This window comes from Anser anser (genome assembly GCF_964211835.1).
Source record: "Anser anser genome assembly, chromosome: 7".
Lineage (NCBI taxonomy): Eukaryota > Metazoa > Chordata > Aves > Anseriformes > Anatidae > Anser > Anser anser.
The window spans coordinates 27,865,152-27,879,908 of record NC_139727.1 but is presented as its reverse complement, the minus strand read 5'-3'; the positions used below and the strand labels follow the sequence as shown (position 1 = coordinate 27,879,908).

The following is a 14,757-nucleotide window of genomic DNA, read 5'->3' as shown; positions in this document are numbered from 1 at the left end:
TTTCCAGTATGTGTGCTCCTGGAGGAGAGGGAACACAAGGAGAATCTTCTAAACACCTCCTGCCTCTCTATCCATTCCTTGCCATATACACATTCAGATCTGTCACCTGTTTTTTTTACTACTTCCTAGCTTTCCTCATATGTGCCACATGATATAATATCCATATAAATGGATGCTAAGATAGAGCTGGTCTTTGCTTCTTGTCCCTCTCTGCAACTGCTGTATGGGTATACTGAAGTAATCCTAGCCAGTCCTGAAGGACAAGAAAACTTATTGCTACAGCTGTTTAGCTGAAATAAGGAGAAGCTGGAAAGCACGACTGCTAAGCAGCTAGGTAACAGACTAACATGCAGGTATCTGCAGCCATCAAACAGCGCTGTCACCACACCTGTGGTAGTATATGGTGGTGAGTGATGTAGCTCTGGGATATACTGCATGAATTTCTGGTAGCTAAGCAGATGTAGCTTGAAAGCATGCTTAGTGCATGGGTAATGAAAATGATGGAAAAATGATATAAGATAACCACAAGGAGGAAAATGCATCATCTCGTGTATGAGAAATTATTTAAATGTCTATAAGGGAATATGAAGGACGTGAATCTTTGAATTTGGGCTACTGGACAGTTGACTCCCCCCACCCCAAGCTTAACATTAGGTTGCCAACATGCAATATAGTGATTTGTGCTACCAGAGAAAGGGCATGCATGGCTGAAGTGGTGGCGTGCTGAGCTTTGTGGCTGGGTGGTTCTGGGTAAGCAAGGTCCTAGAAAACTCAGGCTTGGGGATGGATTTGGGAATCTGCACTGCGAATTGTGACCTGCAGTGCTCGTGGTGACTGGTGGGAAGAGGGTCTGGGAGGAACAGCCTGCTGCATGCGTGGAGCACTCGTGTCACGAACCCCTTCTGCGTGTGTTTGAACAGGCTCCATAACTACACGTGGATGGAGGAGTGTTTGCCAGAAAGCAGGAAGCTGAAGAGAGGAAATGTACATGCTGAGAGGCAGCGTGTGAAGGTCTCCCAGGAACCAACAGACTCCAGAGCCTGGGGTCCTGCTGAACCCACAAGGACCGATGAGTTAGGACATGGTCAGACGGATCTGCATGAGGCACGCATGCCATCAACAATGGTCATATAACTTGGGCCACATCCAAGGTGTGAGCGGCTCTTGTACACAGACAAGGATTACAGGATTACACATGCATCTGCAGAAGCAAATGGGCTTTCTGGATGTTGACCCAGAAGCCACTGGCAATTCGGTACGACCTGCTATATCTGAGAAAACCCCTGTGGTCAGCTCTCCCCTGGATAAAAATGAGTGACTGCATATGCGAACCATAAAAATAATTGAATTTACTGTCTGAGTAGTTACCTGTTACTAATCTATTATAGCAGCTTAATAAAAGGTATGCTAACAGATATTGATTGATCTGCTTCTCCATAGACTTGATTGTAAATTGCCTTTTCCCCGATACACAGCACTTAAACTCGAAGAGGGAAGACTTCTGAAGATGCCTGCCTTTGCCATTACCCATCACTCCATGTAATTGCTTAGAGAAGTCTTTTGCAGCCTCACTGCTTGTGTTCTTTGCTGCTGCCTGCCTCTGTTCTGGTACGTGATGTTCTAGGAGAATTTCATGGTCCTCTGCCGCTTCAGGAAGACTTCTCACTCTGATTCCCTTGAGGTAGCACACAGTGATTATACATGAATTACCCTTTGATGTGCCTTTGGTGAGGTCGGGTGTACTAAAGCAAGGTAGAAATGAACAGACACATTAATGAGACAGAAGGTCCCTAGAATTTCAGACTATGTGATTAGGATAAATGTCACCTGTTCTTGTGGAGCTTTGAAACAGTAATGTTGTAAAGGAGGTGCAGACTCATGGCCCAAGAAGGCCATCCATGTGCAATGCCTCGTGTGTCACACACTACACTTATGTGACTTTGCAACCCACAACACCTCCTCCGTCACTTAGATTGGGGCTGCAAATTGCCCATTGACACAAATCCTGACACAAGCTGTTTGAAGAGGAAGTTGGAGTTAATGGTCAAACACGTTATAGCCTCCTGTGAACCTGACACAGGCAGAACCTGCAGTTGTTGGGAGGGCTGGTGGTTGTGTTGTCCAATAAAAGTTGTCCAATAAAAGGTTTGGATTTGTTACCTGGTGTGCAATAAGCCAGCCCACGCACTACATCAAGATATTGTTTATTTCAGATCTGTTCAAGCCTGGGTACCAGGTGGTTTCTTGCTAAGCTGGCACACCGAAAGATTTTTGACACCCCACTTTATACAATCTCTTATCAGTACATTTGCAAGTTAGTACAACCCTCTAACTTCTAATTGGTTATGTAATTAGCATCCTGCTGACAAGATTGCTTTGTGCATCCTCAGAGGGGGTGGGTCTCTTGTTGGGCTGGGGTCTCAACCTAGGGGTATTATTTTTAATATTATAATGAGGATAGTTCATATTATAACATTCATCATTGTTTTTCAGCCTATTTTTTTGAACAAGTTAATTATTAACAAACTCAAGGGCATGCGTGTTGCATTTTTCCTTTAAAAATGATCCTCTTGATGAAGTAGTTTCTTAGTTATTCATCCTTCAAGGCCTGGGTCATCTGTGCCTTTGCCTTGAAGTACATATTTTACATCTCTTCACGTGAAGCAAAGTTAACAAAACAAAATTAACCACCTACTGGCATCTGCTGGAGTACATGTCTGAAAGAGGTCTCTCCTGCCCCTTCAGCAGGTGTTTCAGCAGAGAAAGCCACGGGCAGTGGATCGACAAGGAGGAGGGAACAATGTTCTTTTTCTACAAATAACTATGAGGTATAAACTATCTCTGTGGCTTCTGAAATCAAGATGCAGACTGAAACTCTTCAGGAAATGGAGAATTTTTTACAGGATGGTTTCAGCTACCATTGCAAGACTTCAGAAATATTTGATGTTTCTTGTATTAAAGTGCTATTATTTTGCAGTGATGGATGGTTTTCTAGAAGATTTGACACAGGAGAAAGGTACTGATGTATTTAAATGAACATTGAACAATTACGAAGTTCAGCTATGCTTTCTGGAGTCTAAATGTAATTATTGTTCACGGACTAGAAATGATGCTTTGATTTTTTTTTTTCCTCTTTTTTATCTCTTAGACAAAAGCAGATGTGCCCTTTTGGGTTCGGGGCTTTTAACTCTATTTAGAGAGTCTACATCAAAATATTATAATAAAGATCACATGGGTGAGTGATATGTTTCAGATGTTGATGGCCTGGGGCCAGCTCACAGTTGATCGTTGTTGTGTAGCCACTCCATGGGCAACCCATTTCCCCGTTGGGAACACAGCGTTCTGGGATACTTCCTGATTTTGCTTAAAAGAAAAGACATGAGTCATGCTGGAAGGCAATTAAGAAACAGATGAAGTGAAACTGATAGCAAAGGCTGACTTACATAATGCCCCCATTATATTTCCAAATCTACTTGTAAAAGTTGGTCAAGTTCTTCAGATTCGTACCTTTTCAAAGTTTCTGATGATTTATGTTTGTGGGTATTCAGACTGTGTTACGGGAAGAACTAACAGAAATGAGCATCAATAGAAGGAACGGACAGGAGGCAAATGAATTTCCAACTTATCTGAAGCAAGGCTGTGAGGTAATTTTCTAACTTTTGCTTAATTTGGCAAAGGGAATTGTAAGCGGTGAGGTGCTCACAAACGGTCAGGGAAGGTAAATTTAAAAAGTAGTTTATTATGATTACATTCTTGTAGCTATACTTCTGTGCCTAATAAGTGCTGTTGCCTATTTATTTGAAGTTAAGGCCTGCTGAAGGGCATTTATTAGCTTAAACAGCATGTGTGTGTGTGCAAGTTTCCCACTGGGGGGATGTCGAACTGAAACCACTACAGCTGTTGCACCTTTATTCTTACTTCCCCTGCTGTCCTCAGTGCCATAATATCCTACCTTCTGCAGTTACTGCCTTTCAGATACTTGCCATAAACAAGTTAATATAGGCGATGTTATTATTTAATGCTGTTCCTTGTATCTTTGTTGTGTGCTGCTTATGAGAAACAGCTTCACCTTGACATTGCTAATGCCGGAATTGGTCTTTTTGTAGAAGCCCCTCAGTGTCTCTGCATTTCCTGTAAACTCATTAATACATTCTGTATTTGATTTTTTTGTTGTCTTTTGTGACTGTTTGTCTCCAGATCAGTGACAATTTGCAAGGTTAAAGTATTAAACTGAAAGCTAAAGATAATGCTTAATTGATGTGCTTACTCAATGTGACATGAAAAATACTTCTGGAATTCTTTGTTGGTAGCACTGGGCATGAAATTTTGGTTTGGAACTTTATTAGACAGTAATTCAAATACGTACTGTAGTATTTTCAAGCAACTATATGACTGCAAACCCAATTGTTCTTCATTTGTCGTTAGAGTAACACCAAGCGAGACCACGGATTGCTCGTACTGTTGTGTATGGCAGATCTTGAACTGTGCCAAATAGTGGGATCCCCTCGTGGTGTGTTTCTTACAAAGATATGGTCACGGATGGTCCCTATGGCAGAGCTCACAGCTGAAGACAGCATGTGCAGGGCAGGCTAAGGCGAGGAGACAGCAGTGTGTGTTATGCGATGGCAGGAAGCTTTTGTTTTACTCTTTTGAGGTTAGGTTGAAGACGTGATGGATTATATGACTGAAAGCTTTCGAAAAACTGAGGGGCAATGAGTGATGGGGTGGGATGAAAGGAGGGCTGGAGCACTCAGCACAGGGCAGACGCTCAGGCGCTTGAGATGCTCCAACAGCCGTTTCCCGTTTTGACTTGTGTATTTTGACTTGGGCGCTCAGTTTTGCAGCTGTTCCTTGTGTTTTGCAGACTCTGCCTGAAGGCTGCGGAGACATTTCCGCTCAAGTGGAGTTAGCCAGAGGCTGTGGTCACCTCCACTCTTAGACAAAGCACTACAAAACCCAACCACTTTCGCCATAAACCGCCCCAACCAGCCTTCAGGCACTGGGACAGGCACAGCTCTGTTTATTACCCATTATTTCTGCAGAGGAAGGGCAGGAGCTAGGTGGTATCTGTGTGGTGCCTGCTTTAGCCGTTACGGCTACTGCTGTGGGGATGTTTTGAAACTACCGGTAATTTTCACGGACTAATTACAAGGCTAATTTCACGGCTGCGCGTGCTCCTGAGTGAGGGCGGCCCCTCAGAGCTGCCACCACCCCCCCCCCGCTCCTCGGCCCTGAGGGGAGCCGAGGCGGGAACGCCGAGGCCCTCCAATGAGCGAGCGGGGAGCGGCACGGAGTCCCGCCCTAAAGGCGAAGAACCAATGGAAGGCGCGATGCCTTCAGGCGCTCAGCCAATCGGCGGCTGAGCTTACGCCCTCCCTCCCCCCCCCCGTGAGGGCCGCCTGAGGCGCGGGGCCTGTGGGGGCGGCGGGCGGCGGCCCCGGTGCTGTGCTGGGCCGGGCCCCCGCGCCATGACCCGGCCGCTGGGCCTGGCGCCGCCATCACCGAGCCCGCCCGCAGCCAGGTCCCGGCGCCATTTTAGGCTGGCGGCGGCGGGCAGGGAGGCGGCCCGGGACTGCAGGTAGGGTCGGGGGTGCGGGGGGGGGTGCAGCGAGGCCTGGCGAGGCCGCTCGGGGCCGACGGGGGGCGCTGGGTCGCGGGAGGGGATCCCAGGGCTGCAGGGCCTGGGCCGGGTCTGGGCTCCTCGGGGCGGGAGAGGCGGGGCCGCAGGGGGAGAGCCCGGGGGAGGGGTGGTGAGGCGGTGAGGGAGGGGTGGTGAGGCGGTGAGGGAGGGGTGGTGAGGCGGTGAGGGAGGGGTGGTGAGGCGGTGAGGGAGGGGTGGTGAGGCGGTGAGGGAGGGGTGGTGAGGCGGTGAGGGAGGGGCAGCGCTGCTGGGAGCTGGGGCAGGGGGTGTTGGGGGAGAGGTTCTGCACACAGAGGGTGGTGGGGCGCTGGGACAGGCCCCCAGGGCAGTGGGCATGGCGTTGTTCTCTCCGGTCGCTGCCCGAGCTCAAGGAGCGTTTGGGCGATGCTCGGATACGCTTTCTGATTTTTGGGTGGGCCTGCGTGGAGCCAGGAGTTGAACTCGGTGGTCCTTGTGAGTCCCTTCAGATCGGGATGTTCCGTGAGGCTGCTTTGTTGTGAGGGTGAGTGAGCGGGTTGCCCAGAGAGCTCGCTGAGTCTCCCTTCTTTGAGAACTTCAAGACTGGCCCTGCTTGAGTGGGATGTTGGACTAGACGATCTCCTTTGGTCCCTTCCAACTTCAGCCATTCTGCAGGCAGGCAGCCCAACACTGAGCAAAGACGCTGAAGACTTCTGGCCGTGTTCTGACCGGCATCTTCAGCTCAGCATTCAAAATACATGTGTGCTCCCACACGTACCTGTTTGTGTATCCATCTTACTTGTCGCTGGGCGTTGGCAAGCCTATAGGCTTCAGCAGTTTGTAAAGAAAGAACTTCAGCTGTCATTGATACAGCTCCCCAGCCCGTTCTGCTTGTGAAATGTCCCTTTGGAGAAGCACTGTTAGTGGCAATGTAGCTTGATGTCTCCAGTGAATGCAGTGGTGATCAGTGAGAGTTTTTAGACATGATGAACCTGTCCATCTGCTGGAAATCCTAATTCTGCCATAGACTTGGTAAGGTTTTTCACAGGCTGCCAAATTAAGTAAGTTTTGCTCCTTGTTGTATAAGGCAAGTCCTAATTTTCTTATGCCATTAGCAGCACTTTATTTTGTTTCTGCTGAGCCTCTGTTTTGGTAGCCCTGACCTCTGGAGGAAGTAAAAGATCTGTTCCTTGTCTGTGCTGTTGCTTGCCTGTGAAAGTGAAACTACTGCATGAGTTCTGGTTTTGCTGCTCGTGAATATTTCAAAATGGTTTTGTTTTGAGAAAAAATTTGTAGTCTTTTACATTTCAGTTGTCTTAAAAAAAAAAAAGAGAAAAATTGTGAGGTTTTGTGTGTAACTCTTCTGCTTTTTGTTTGTTTTCTAATTCTGTCACCTCTAGTACTTCTCAAGATGCTTCGTTAAAAAAAATAATAGTAGACCTCCTATTAAAATGATACCGGAAATCCTCCCGTTACGGTCCTGCTCATGTAGGAAGTCACGTGCTCTTTTCATATTTTCATAGATATGAAAAGCAGGTTGGGAAGCCCGATACTTTCTCATGATCCTCCTTGCGCTGCAGCACGTGCTTGCTTGCCCTCCCAGCCCTGTGGTGTTTAAGTTTCTGGTGCACTTCCTTGTCTGCGGTGCCGCAGAGGGGCACTTGAGGAAATTATTGTTCCCGTTTAGCTGGACAGGCCCTATCCCTTGCACTTTGAAAATGCCGAATAACAAATGCAAAGTAGAAAATGTTGAGAGGTGAACACTTAAAAAAGGGCAGCCTAAGACGGTTCACTAAGATCACTACTCCAGTCAGACTTTTAACACCTCCCTCCTTTTGTTTAATCAACATTGCCTCTGTTTTCAGCTACATTATACAAAGCTCTGTGTAACTGTGGTACAAATACGGTCGTTGTTACAAAGCTCTCTGTTCTGAGTGAAGGACAGCTGAAAGGACACAGCTGAGACAGGGAGTGTGGCTGGGGAAAGGAGGGAGAGGATACAGGAGGGCTTGGGCTTGGTTTTGGTTTGTTTTCGGGTGTGGGGAAGGAATCTGGGCTGTAACTGCAGGTTTACTTTGAACAAATGAGCAGCGGGTTCTTCTGGCTCCAACTTCAGAAACAGTTACCGAGTCTGTGAAAGCACAGAAGTGTAGGGATGCCTGGAAACATGAGCCTGCAATAAATGATATCATCCTCTGTAGTCACTGCTACGCAGAGAGCAGTATGGCTTCGAGTGTTTTGGAAGGCACAGCAGGCTTGTAACATATAGAAGAAAGTCTTAAACAGACGGGTATTTTTCATGTTTTCTCACACCGTTGCTTCTTGTTTGGAACTCAGAGAAACTTGTAAAGCAGACGTGCGTGTAGCCTGAAATTGTCAGAAGTTTCCATGCTGCGTGGAAGAAAGAGGAGATAGCAAGTTCGCAGGCCAGTATTGTAATACTCAAAGTGTACGTTACTCAGACAACCTGCTCACGTTTAGAAGTGAACGTTCTCTCATGGGAAGTGCCTGCTCGCTTTCAAGTCCCACATATTTTTGCAAGGAAAAAATACCTCTGATGCAAAGCTGGTACTTACCTTGTTGTGCGTATGTAAAAATAAGACAGCTGTTCCTGTTGGAAACCAGAGGATGCCCTTAATACGTGCTGGATGCGATGTCACTGGCGTGACAGGAGTTCCTGCTGAGAAGCCAGGTAGCAGCACAGAGAGGAATTTGCCTCCCAACCTGGCACCAGATGAGTGACAAAAGCACCAAACATGGTGCATTTTGGACAAGAAAGAGAAAGTTACGGAGCTTGTTGAATTTAACAACTTGCAGATAAGTCTGTGTGATTCTTGACGGAATTAATAATGTGTTGAAGGGGTTTGGTGTTGATCAGGCCATCCGCCTAATGCTCTAACACCCTTTTCTCAGTCATCCGTAGCTTGGTTGCTGCTTGTAAAGTTGCTTTTCATGCCAGAGGCTGTCTCAGGCTGAAATTTTAGCACAAGTTTTATGAAAGTGGTGTAGCTTTATGCTGCTTTTTAGAATTTGTTTTCTGTGTGGAGTGGAGTGAGAGCTTGAACTTAATGGGTGATTTTGGCGTGTAACTTGCTACTTTATGGAAACTCTCTCTGCTTGTTCCTGGTAAGACTGTTCAGGAAAAAGTCTCTCAGCTGATAATTCTGCTTTCTATAGGCTTACTAGAAATTGATAGCTCAGGTGTTTATAGACAGTTTACACTACACACGCATGTTGTGTGGTGAAAGGAAGGTTGTGGTTGTGTTAAGGGACTGAGACTGGATCCAGAAGCTATGGAGAGCTGATCTGCTAGATTGTGGGTGCTGAAGGAGGAGAATCCTGTTCCATCCACCTTCCTGCTCGCCTTTCATCATACTGGCTCTGGCCTCTTCTTGAACAAATTCCATGCCTTGATCTGACAGAAGACGACGTTTCTGGGGGATACTGAGTTGAACTGGCAATTAATTTGTTGTCCTTAGAATAACAACACATCAGCCAATGTGATTCTGACCTTAAAAAAAAAAAAAAGTAAAATTCGTCATAGGAGTTACCTGGTAAAAGTGCTGACGGTGGAGGGGTCATTAACATCATCACACAAGGCACTGGGGGGGGCTCACCCTGAGTACTGGGCACAGCTGAGGTCAGTCCCTCTTAGTTTAAGCTGGTGAAACTTACAGGGTTGGTGAAAGAAGTGGTGTTTGAGAGGACACTGGCAATCTGGCTTTATTAGCTGAGCAGAGTAAAGGCTTGAAGGCGATGGTGGTGGTGCTTGCTGCGATCTGTCAGAAAGCTAAACTCCAGACTGAAATAAGAGCTGCTGGCTTTAAAAAAAGTAAAAGGTATCGCAGCGTTTTAATTTTGATATTTGCTGTGTGGGCATTTAGATATTTTTCTTTTTAAAAGATAATATTTGTTTTCTTTTCAGAAACCAGTCTATTAAAGAATTCTTCAAACCAATTTTAAAACAAGGTAAATATAAGTATCTTCTATTTAAAAAAATAATAATTATGGAAGTGTGCAGAAGTATAGTCTACACTCATTCCAAACTGGAGCAGTGATATAATGGCTGTAGCTTACCATGTATGTCAAAATGAGCACGTTTAATTTTTTGCTGATAACTTAATTGAAAAATTAAATTTCTATTTAAATTAGTATCTCTAAATAGTGATGTAATTATTGGTTAGTTATTCTCTCATGCTTCAGCTAAATTGTTTATAGCAACTGCAGCCATGGCATAAATCATGCACTTCTTATTTGATATGAAATAAATTGTGTGGTGCTAGCAAATACTAAATGTTTAAGTAAATTAATTTTGGATTGTGCGTGACAGAGGTAAAGTACCAAGCAATATAGTCAAGAAGATTTTTTTCTCCAATATTGTGGTTGTGAATGATTTGTCTTAAGGTTGGACCAGATGTTCTTAGAGGTCTTTTCCAATGTTTTCCAATGTTTCTATGATACGATGATGTTTTCTTTATTCTTTTAGACCTTGGCCATAAAGACAGAAGTGTGTTGTGCTCCTCAGACACGACCTATCTAAAAGATGCAGGAAATGGACTGCCGGTTTTAAGTGCCGAACGTTTTGAGAAGAAAATATCTTCTGCAAAGAAGGTTAAAAGGAAAAAGATGCCAGACCAAACACCAAACACGAGTCCTGTGTTAGATGCCTTTCGGAGAGGAATTGAGAAAAGGGGCAATGTAGACATGCTGGAGAACAATGGAGTGTGCAAGTCACTGGGTTCAGTATACCCAAGGGTTGTGGTTCGAAAACTCCTTGTTAACTCGGGTTCTCCCAAATGTCTCTTGGCCAAAAACGATAAAGCTATCAAGACAGACCAGGGAAGAAATGAGAAGTATTCGGGTGTAACAAGAACACCATTGTCTTGTGGAAATAGTTGGGAACAGAAAACTGATTGTGTGGATCTAGAAGAGACCAGTTCAGACTCTGACAAATGGGCTTCGTTACCAGAAGCTGATACTCAGAAGGCCTGTGGTAGAAATAACGGCAACACGTCGCTGTGTCAAAACTCGGGGCTTCCCACGAACTTGCCATGCACTCCACCTGACTCCAAAGTGAGGTTAGCACTGCACAGAGGAAGAAAGCACAAGAAACGTAGAGTCAAACAGTCTAAGGCGCATCCCGTAATGCCGTTCTCAGGAACAAATGTGTCATATCAGGTGTGTTTAAAAAGGTTGCAGTGACCATTGTGCATGCTTTTTTTCTGTCTTTTTTTAAATGTAGAGTGAAATTCTGGGTGCTGCCTTTTTGAGTTGTAACAAAATTCATGCTCTTTTGCTGTTCCTCTTTAAAAGCCTGGTCTTGCTTGGGTACGCTGTCTGATAACTATTTTTCAATAAATGAGAAATTCACTGGCTTAAGAGCAAGGGAGATGGGCTGGTGTAGATGCGAGCACGAAGATGCAATGGGATTTAAATGGTAATTACTTTGTAGAGAAAATGTCTTAGTAGAAATGATCTTTCCTTTTTCCCCACAGTGTAGTAGTGTAGGGAACAGATGGGCAAATATCTACTAGTTAGAAGTTGCAGTGAGTAGCAGTTCAGATTTATGCACTGAAGCCACAGTACTTGGGTAGAGGTGGGAGTGATCCTGTTAAGTATGTGATATTTCATTACACTTTTAATTATTTTTTTTTACTAACCAAGATAGCCCTTTAGAGGGTAGGTAATTACTTGAAGGGATGCTCATTGTGTGCCTCCATAATATGTTATGAATAAACAAAAAAAGATTATTAAGCTTGTTTCCTTTTTTCTCATTAGCACCCCTCCTGTATTTGCTTGTCAGTGCTTACTATCGTTTTCTTATTTAAGTTCCTAATGGATTGTTCAGGGAAGGCTGGCTAGCCTCTTGCCAGATAGCCCAGGGAGACAAGTGGCTAATGGCACTAATTATTACTGAAAGTGGGGAGATATAGAAATAGAGGCCAATCTAAAGGAAAAGCCTAAAATTAGGGTTTGGGGGAAGAGTCCTTTTGTTAAGGTATTTGCAGCTGTGTTTTAAGTTTGTGTGAAGTATATTATCATATTTCTGAGGATGTGTGGAACTGAGCCTGTGCTGGACTTGATGCTTGGCTCAGGACGTCAACATCCTGTTTTTAAAAGCATGCAATTAACTTTTGATTTTCTCCGTTTTTGTTTTTAGGAAAATGGATATCATTTAAGAAAAATAACACGTTTTGGTTCGAGGGAGACTGCCTCAGGTAGTGCTGATAATATTGAATTAATTGAGCAATCAAGTTCATCACTTAATGTCCTTAAGTGCTTTTTTAAGTTATTTTTTTTGTTACATGTATGTAGTTAAAACACGTTCTTCAGCTTTTGATATGTATTCTGACAGTTAAGTGCAAGGAAAATGAAGGTGAAGATTACTTCATAAAGAGGATTATTTTGGTAGTGTGATTCAGGTGACTAGGCCAGTTTTCATACAATTTCATAGGCTTGAACAGTAGTGACAGTGGTTAGAAGTAGTTTGTAACTAGATAGGGGAAGCAGACTTAAGATACTTTTCAGAAATGTGAGTTTGCTGTAAGAAGTAAATCTACTTAAATTCCTTGTCAAAAATTATTACTGCTGTACAGTCAAGGTTATTTCTAATATATGGCAAGCTTGAAGAGTAATTTTGGACTTGGGATCATTTAGTGAAAAACAGATCATTAATAACTTAATTAAAAGTGATCTTTTTTGTCTTAATCCATGAATTTTTCATTCTTTATCTTGCATTTTGGAAAATCTGTCTTCACTGTGGTGGCTAACAAAATTTGAATTTCAGCTTAAATAACAACAGCAACAACAACAAAAATCCAACCACAACACAATTCCTACTGAACAGAACAGTAAAATTTAGGCAGTATTCTTGTTTTTTTGCCCCTTTTAACCATATAATTTTCTCTATGATAAGTAGAACTCATTATAGAAAGCTAATGTGAAAGTTTGAGCTAGATCAATAAGATACAGATAAGATCAGCAAGATGACTTTGCTTCGGAGCATTAATTTTATGCAATAATGTTCTAATGGCTTGATATGCCAACTTCTACACTAACACAGAATGGCAAAATTATTCTTAGGTAGGATCAAGTCTTGCTGTGCTTCTTGCGTAGCGTAACTCGCTTGATCTAATAATTGCATTCAAAGCCATGCTCTCATTACTGGACCAAGCCTGGAGGATTGTTTTTTTAAAAAAAAAAAAAAAAACAAATCCAAGGAGAGGATTCCCGTGTTGTGGTTCCGTGTCTCTGTGAACGTGTCAAACTGTGCTGCCATGATTCCACCTGGGCTAGCGCTGGGACTCAGCCAGCGGTGCGAGGACCTGATCCAGCCAAGGATTGAGTTGGGATGCCAGAGAAATTTTCAGCCAGATAAGCTCCAAGAAGTAGCTGGCCACGAGGCGTCCAGGTGCCGCTGCCTGCCCTGTTGGCCATTTCCAAAGACTGATTCTAGTGTACAGGAGAAGTGTTCTACTGTAGGTGCTGAGCTGCTTTTAAAATAAAAGGATTTAATTTCATTTTCAAGTTAATTAAGATGACAATCTAAGAGTACGGTGTAGAGTAAATCTTAATTGTGGTCTCTGGTGTTCAAGCAGAATTGCTTTTCCTGGTCAATAATTTCAGACATAGTAAGTGTAAAAATGTTAAGTTACCTGTTTCTAAAGGGTAAACTGTTACAATTTTGACTTTGTTTTTTAAAACAGTAATTTACTTTTTCTTAAACATTTTTCATAGATGACCCAACCCAAGTAAAGCAGGTTTTAAAACATGATATTCTCAGTGAATTTGGAGATGATACCTCATCCAAGAAAGCTGCCAGTACATGGGAAAGCCAGTCTGTTCCATCAGCCTGCCTTCAATCTAAGGCGTCTTCCGGGCCATCCGAACAAATAGGCTGTCCTGGGAAAAGAAAACGCACTGCAATGAGTGTGGATGCAAACGGTTCTGAAGTAACAAGTTTGAGCGACCCTGCTTTCAGTTGGTCAGCTCAAAAATGCAAAAATAGAAAGTCTACTTTTGTTAAAAACATTGGCTTAAAGCCTCTTCGTAGTGGTGTTCTGCAGCTAATGGAGGTTGCTGCTCTACCTGGACCTGATTCTGCTTGTTCAGAGGAATACCTTGTCTCAAGCAATGAAAATGAGAAAAGTAATTGCTTCTCTGTAGATTTATCATGTTCTGCACGGAGTCCTAATGAAAATAACCAAGTTTCTCTTGTGGATACCAAAGAGAATCAATTGCAGGTGGCCAACTCTGACTTTTTCTTGGAAAAGTCCCTTACTTCTCAGGAGAAAAGTACTGCATTGCCTTCCCTACACCACATAACACAAAGAGAAGCTGTGTTCACAGAAGCTGTGAAATCTCAACCCCACACGGCTGGCTTATCTTGGGTATTAGATGCTAAGATGGAGCAAGATGGGAAAGGACCAAAAAGACTCAACAGAGCTGATAATGTTGAGCCCAGCAACGTTTTTTCAAAACCAGAAGAAAATAGTTCAGAAAATGCTTCCAATTTTTGTTTGGTGGAAGGTTCTGGGAAACTTACAGTCTCAGAAGAGACTGGTGAAGGGTTTCCCCGTTTTTTGCCTTTTCGAGAAGGGTACGAGGACAGCAACCATACATCTTCGCAACTCTCACAAGAGTTAAAAGTTGAAAGCACCTGTACAGAGATGTCGAAGTTGAATGGAAAATCAAAAAGCAGCTTTGATAGTGAAGATGAGAGTTTGGAATGTGCTATAGATGACGATGATGATGACGACGAACCATTTGTGGCACTGCAAGAAATTCTGTTTTCAACTCCCAGGTCACAGACGGAAGCCTCAGAAGGAGACTGTTCTGACAGTTTTTCTCAGGACACCGCGGCTCCATTACTGAAACTTCATGTAAGTGGCTAAAACAAACAAACAAAAAAACATTGTATCAGGTTATGTTGCCTGTTTTGGTATGACCCTTTTCCTTTAACCGAGTTTTCATGCCTTAAGAATATTTGCCTGCAAAACCGGTGAGCTTACTTGAGGGTCCTATGCTGCACGGTGGAATGTCGTCAGTCAAAGGGTGCTTTTTATTCTTCTTGCCGCTGGAATGGCTGAAAGATGGTTCGTGCAGCTGGACTGCATGAGCCGTATTCCCATCAGTGTTTTTTCAGGAGTTCTGTCTTT

The 14,757-nt window shown here is 43.7% G+C and overlaps 1 protein-coding gene across 3 annotated transcripts in view; it reads left to right on the top strand.

The window, feature by feature from the left end:
• The window catches only part of SLF2 (SMC5-SMC6 complex localization factor 2), a 46,099-nt gene that overhangs the window by 9,961 nt on the left and 21,381 nt on the right, over window positions 1–14,757 (top strand). For 2 of the 3 annotated variants that reach the window (XM_083844639.1, XM_083844638.1), the window contains exons 2-6: window positions 921–3,644; window positions 9,525–9,568; window positions 10,086–10,777; window positions 11,760–11,817; window positions 13,337–14,481. In XM_083844639.1, the coding sequence (XP_083700765.1) occupies window positions 10,226–10,777; window positions 11,760–11,817; window positions 13,337–14,481 (1,755 nt within the window). In that variant the 5' untranslated portion in view covers window positions 921–3,644; window positions 9,525–9,568; window positions 10,086–10,225. Of the gene's footprint in view, window positions 1–920; window positions 3,645–5,368; window positions 5,579–9,524; window positions 9,569–10,085; window positions 10,778–11,759; window positions 11,818–13,336; window positions 14,482–14,757 lie in introns of those variants that run through there. The other variant, XM_083844637.1, reaches the window with a different exon arrangement.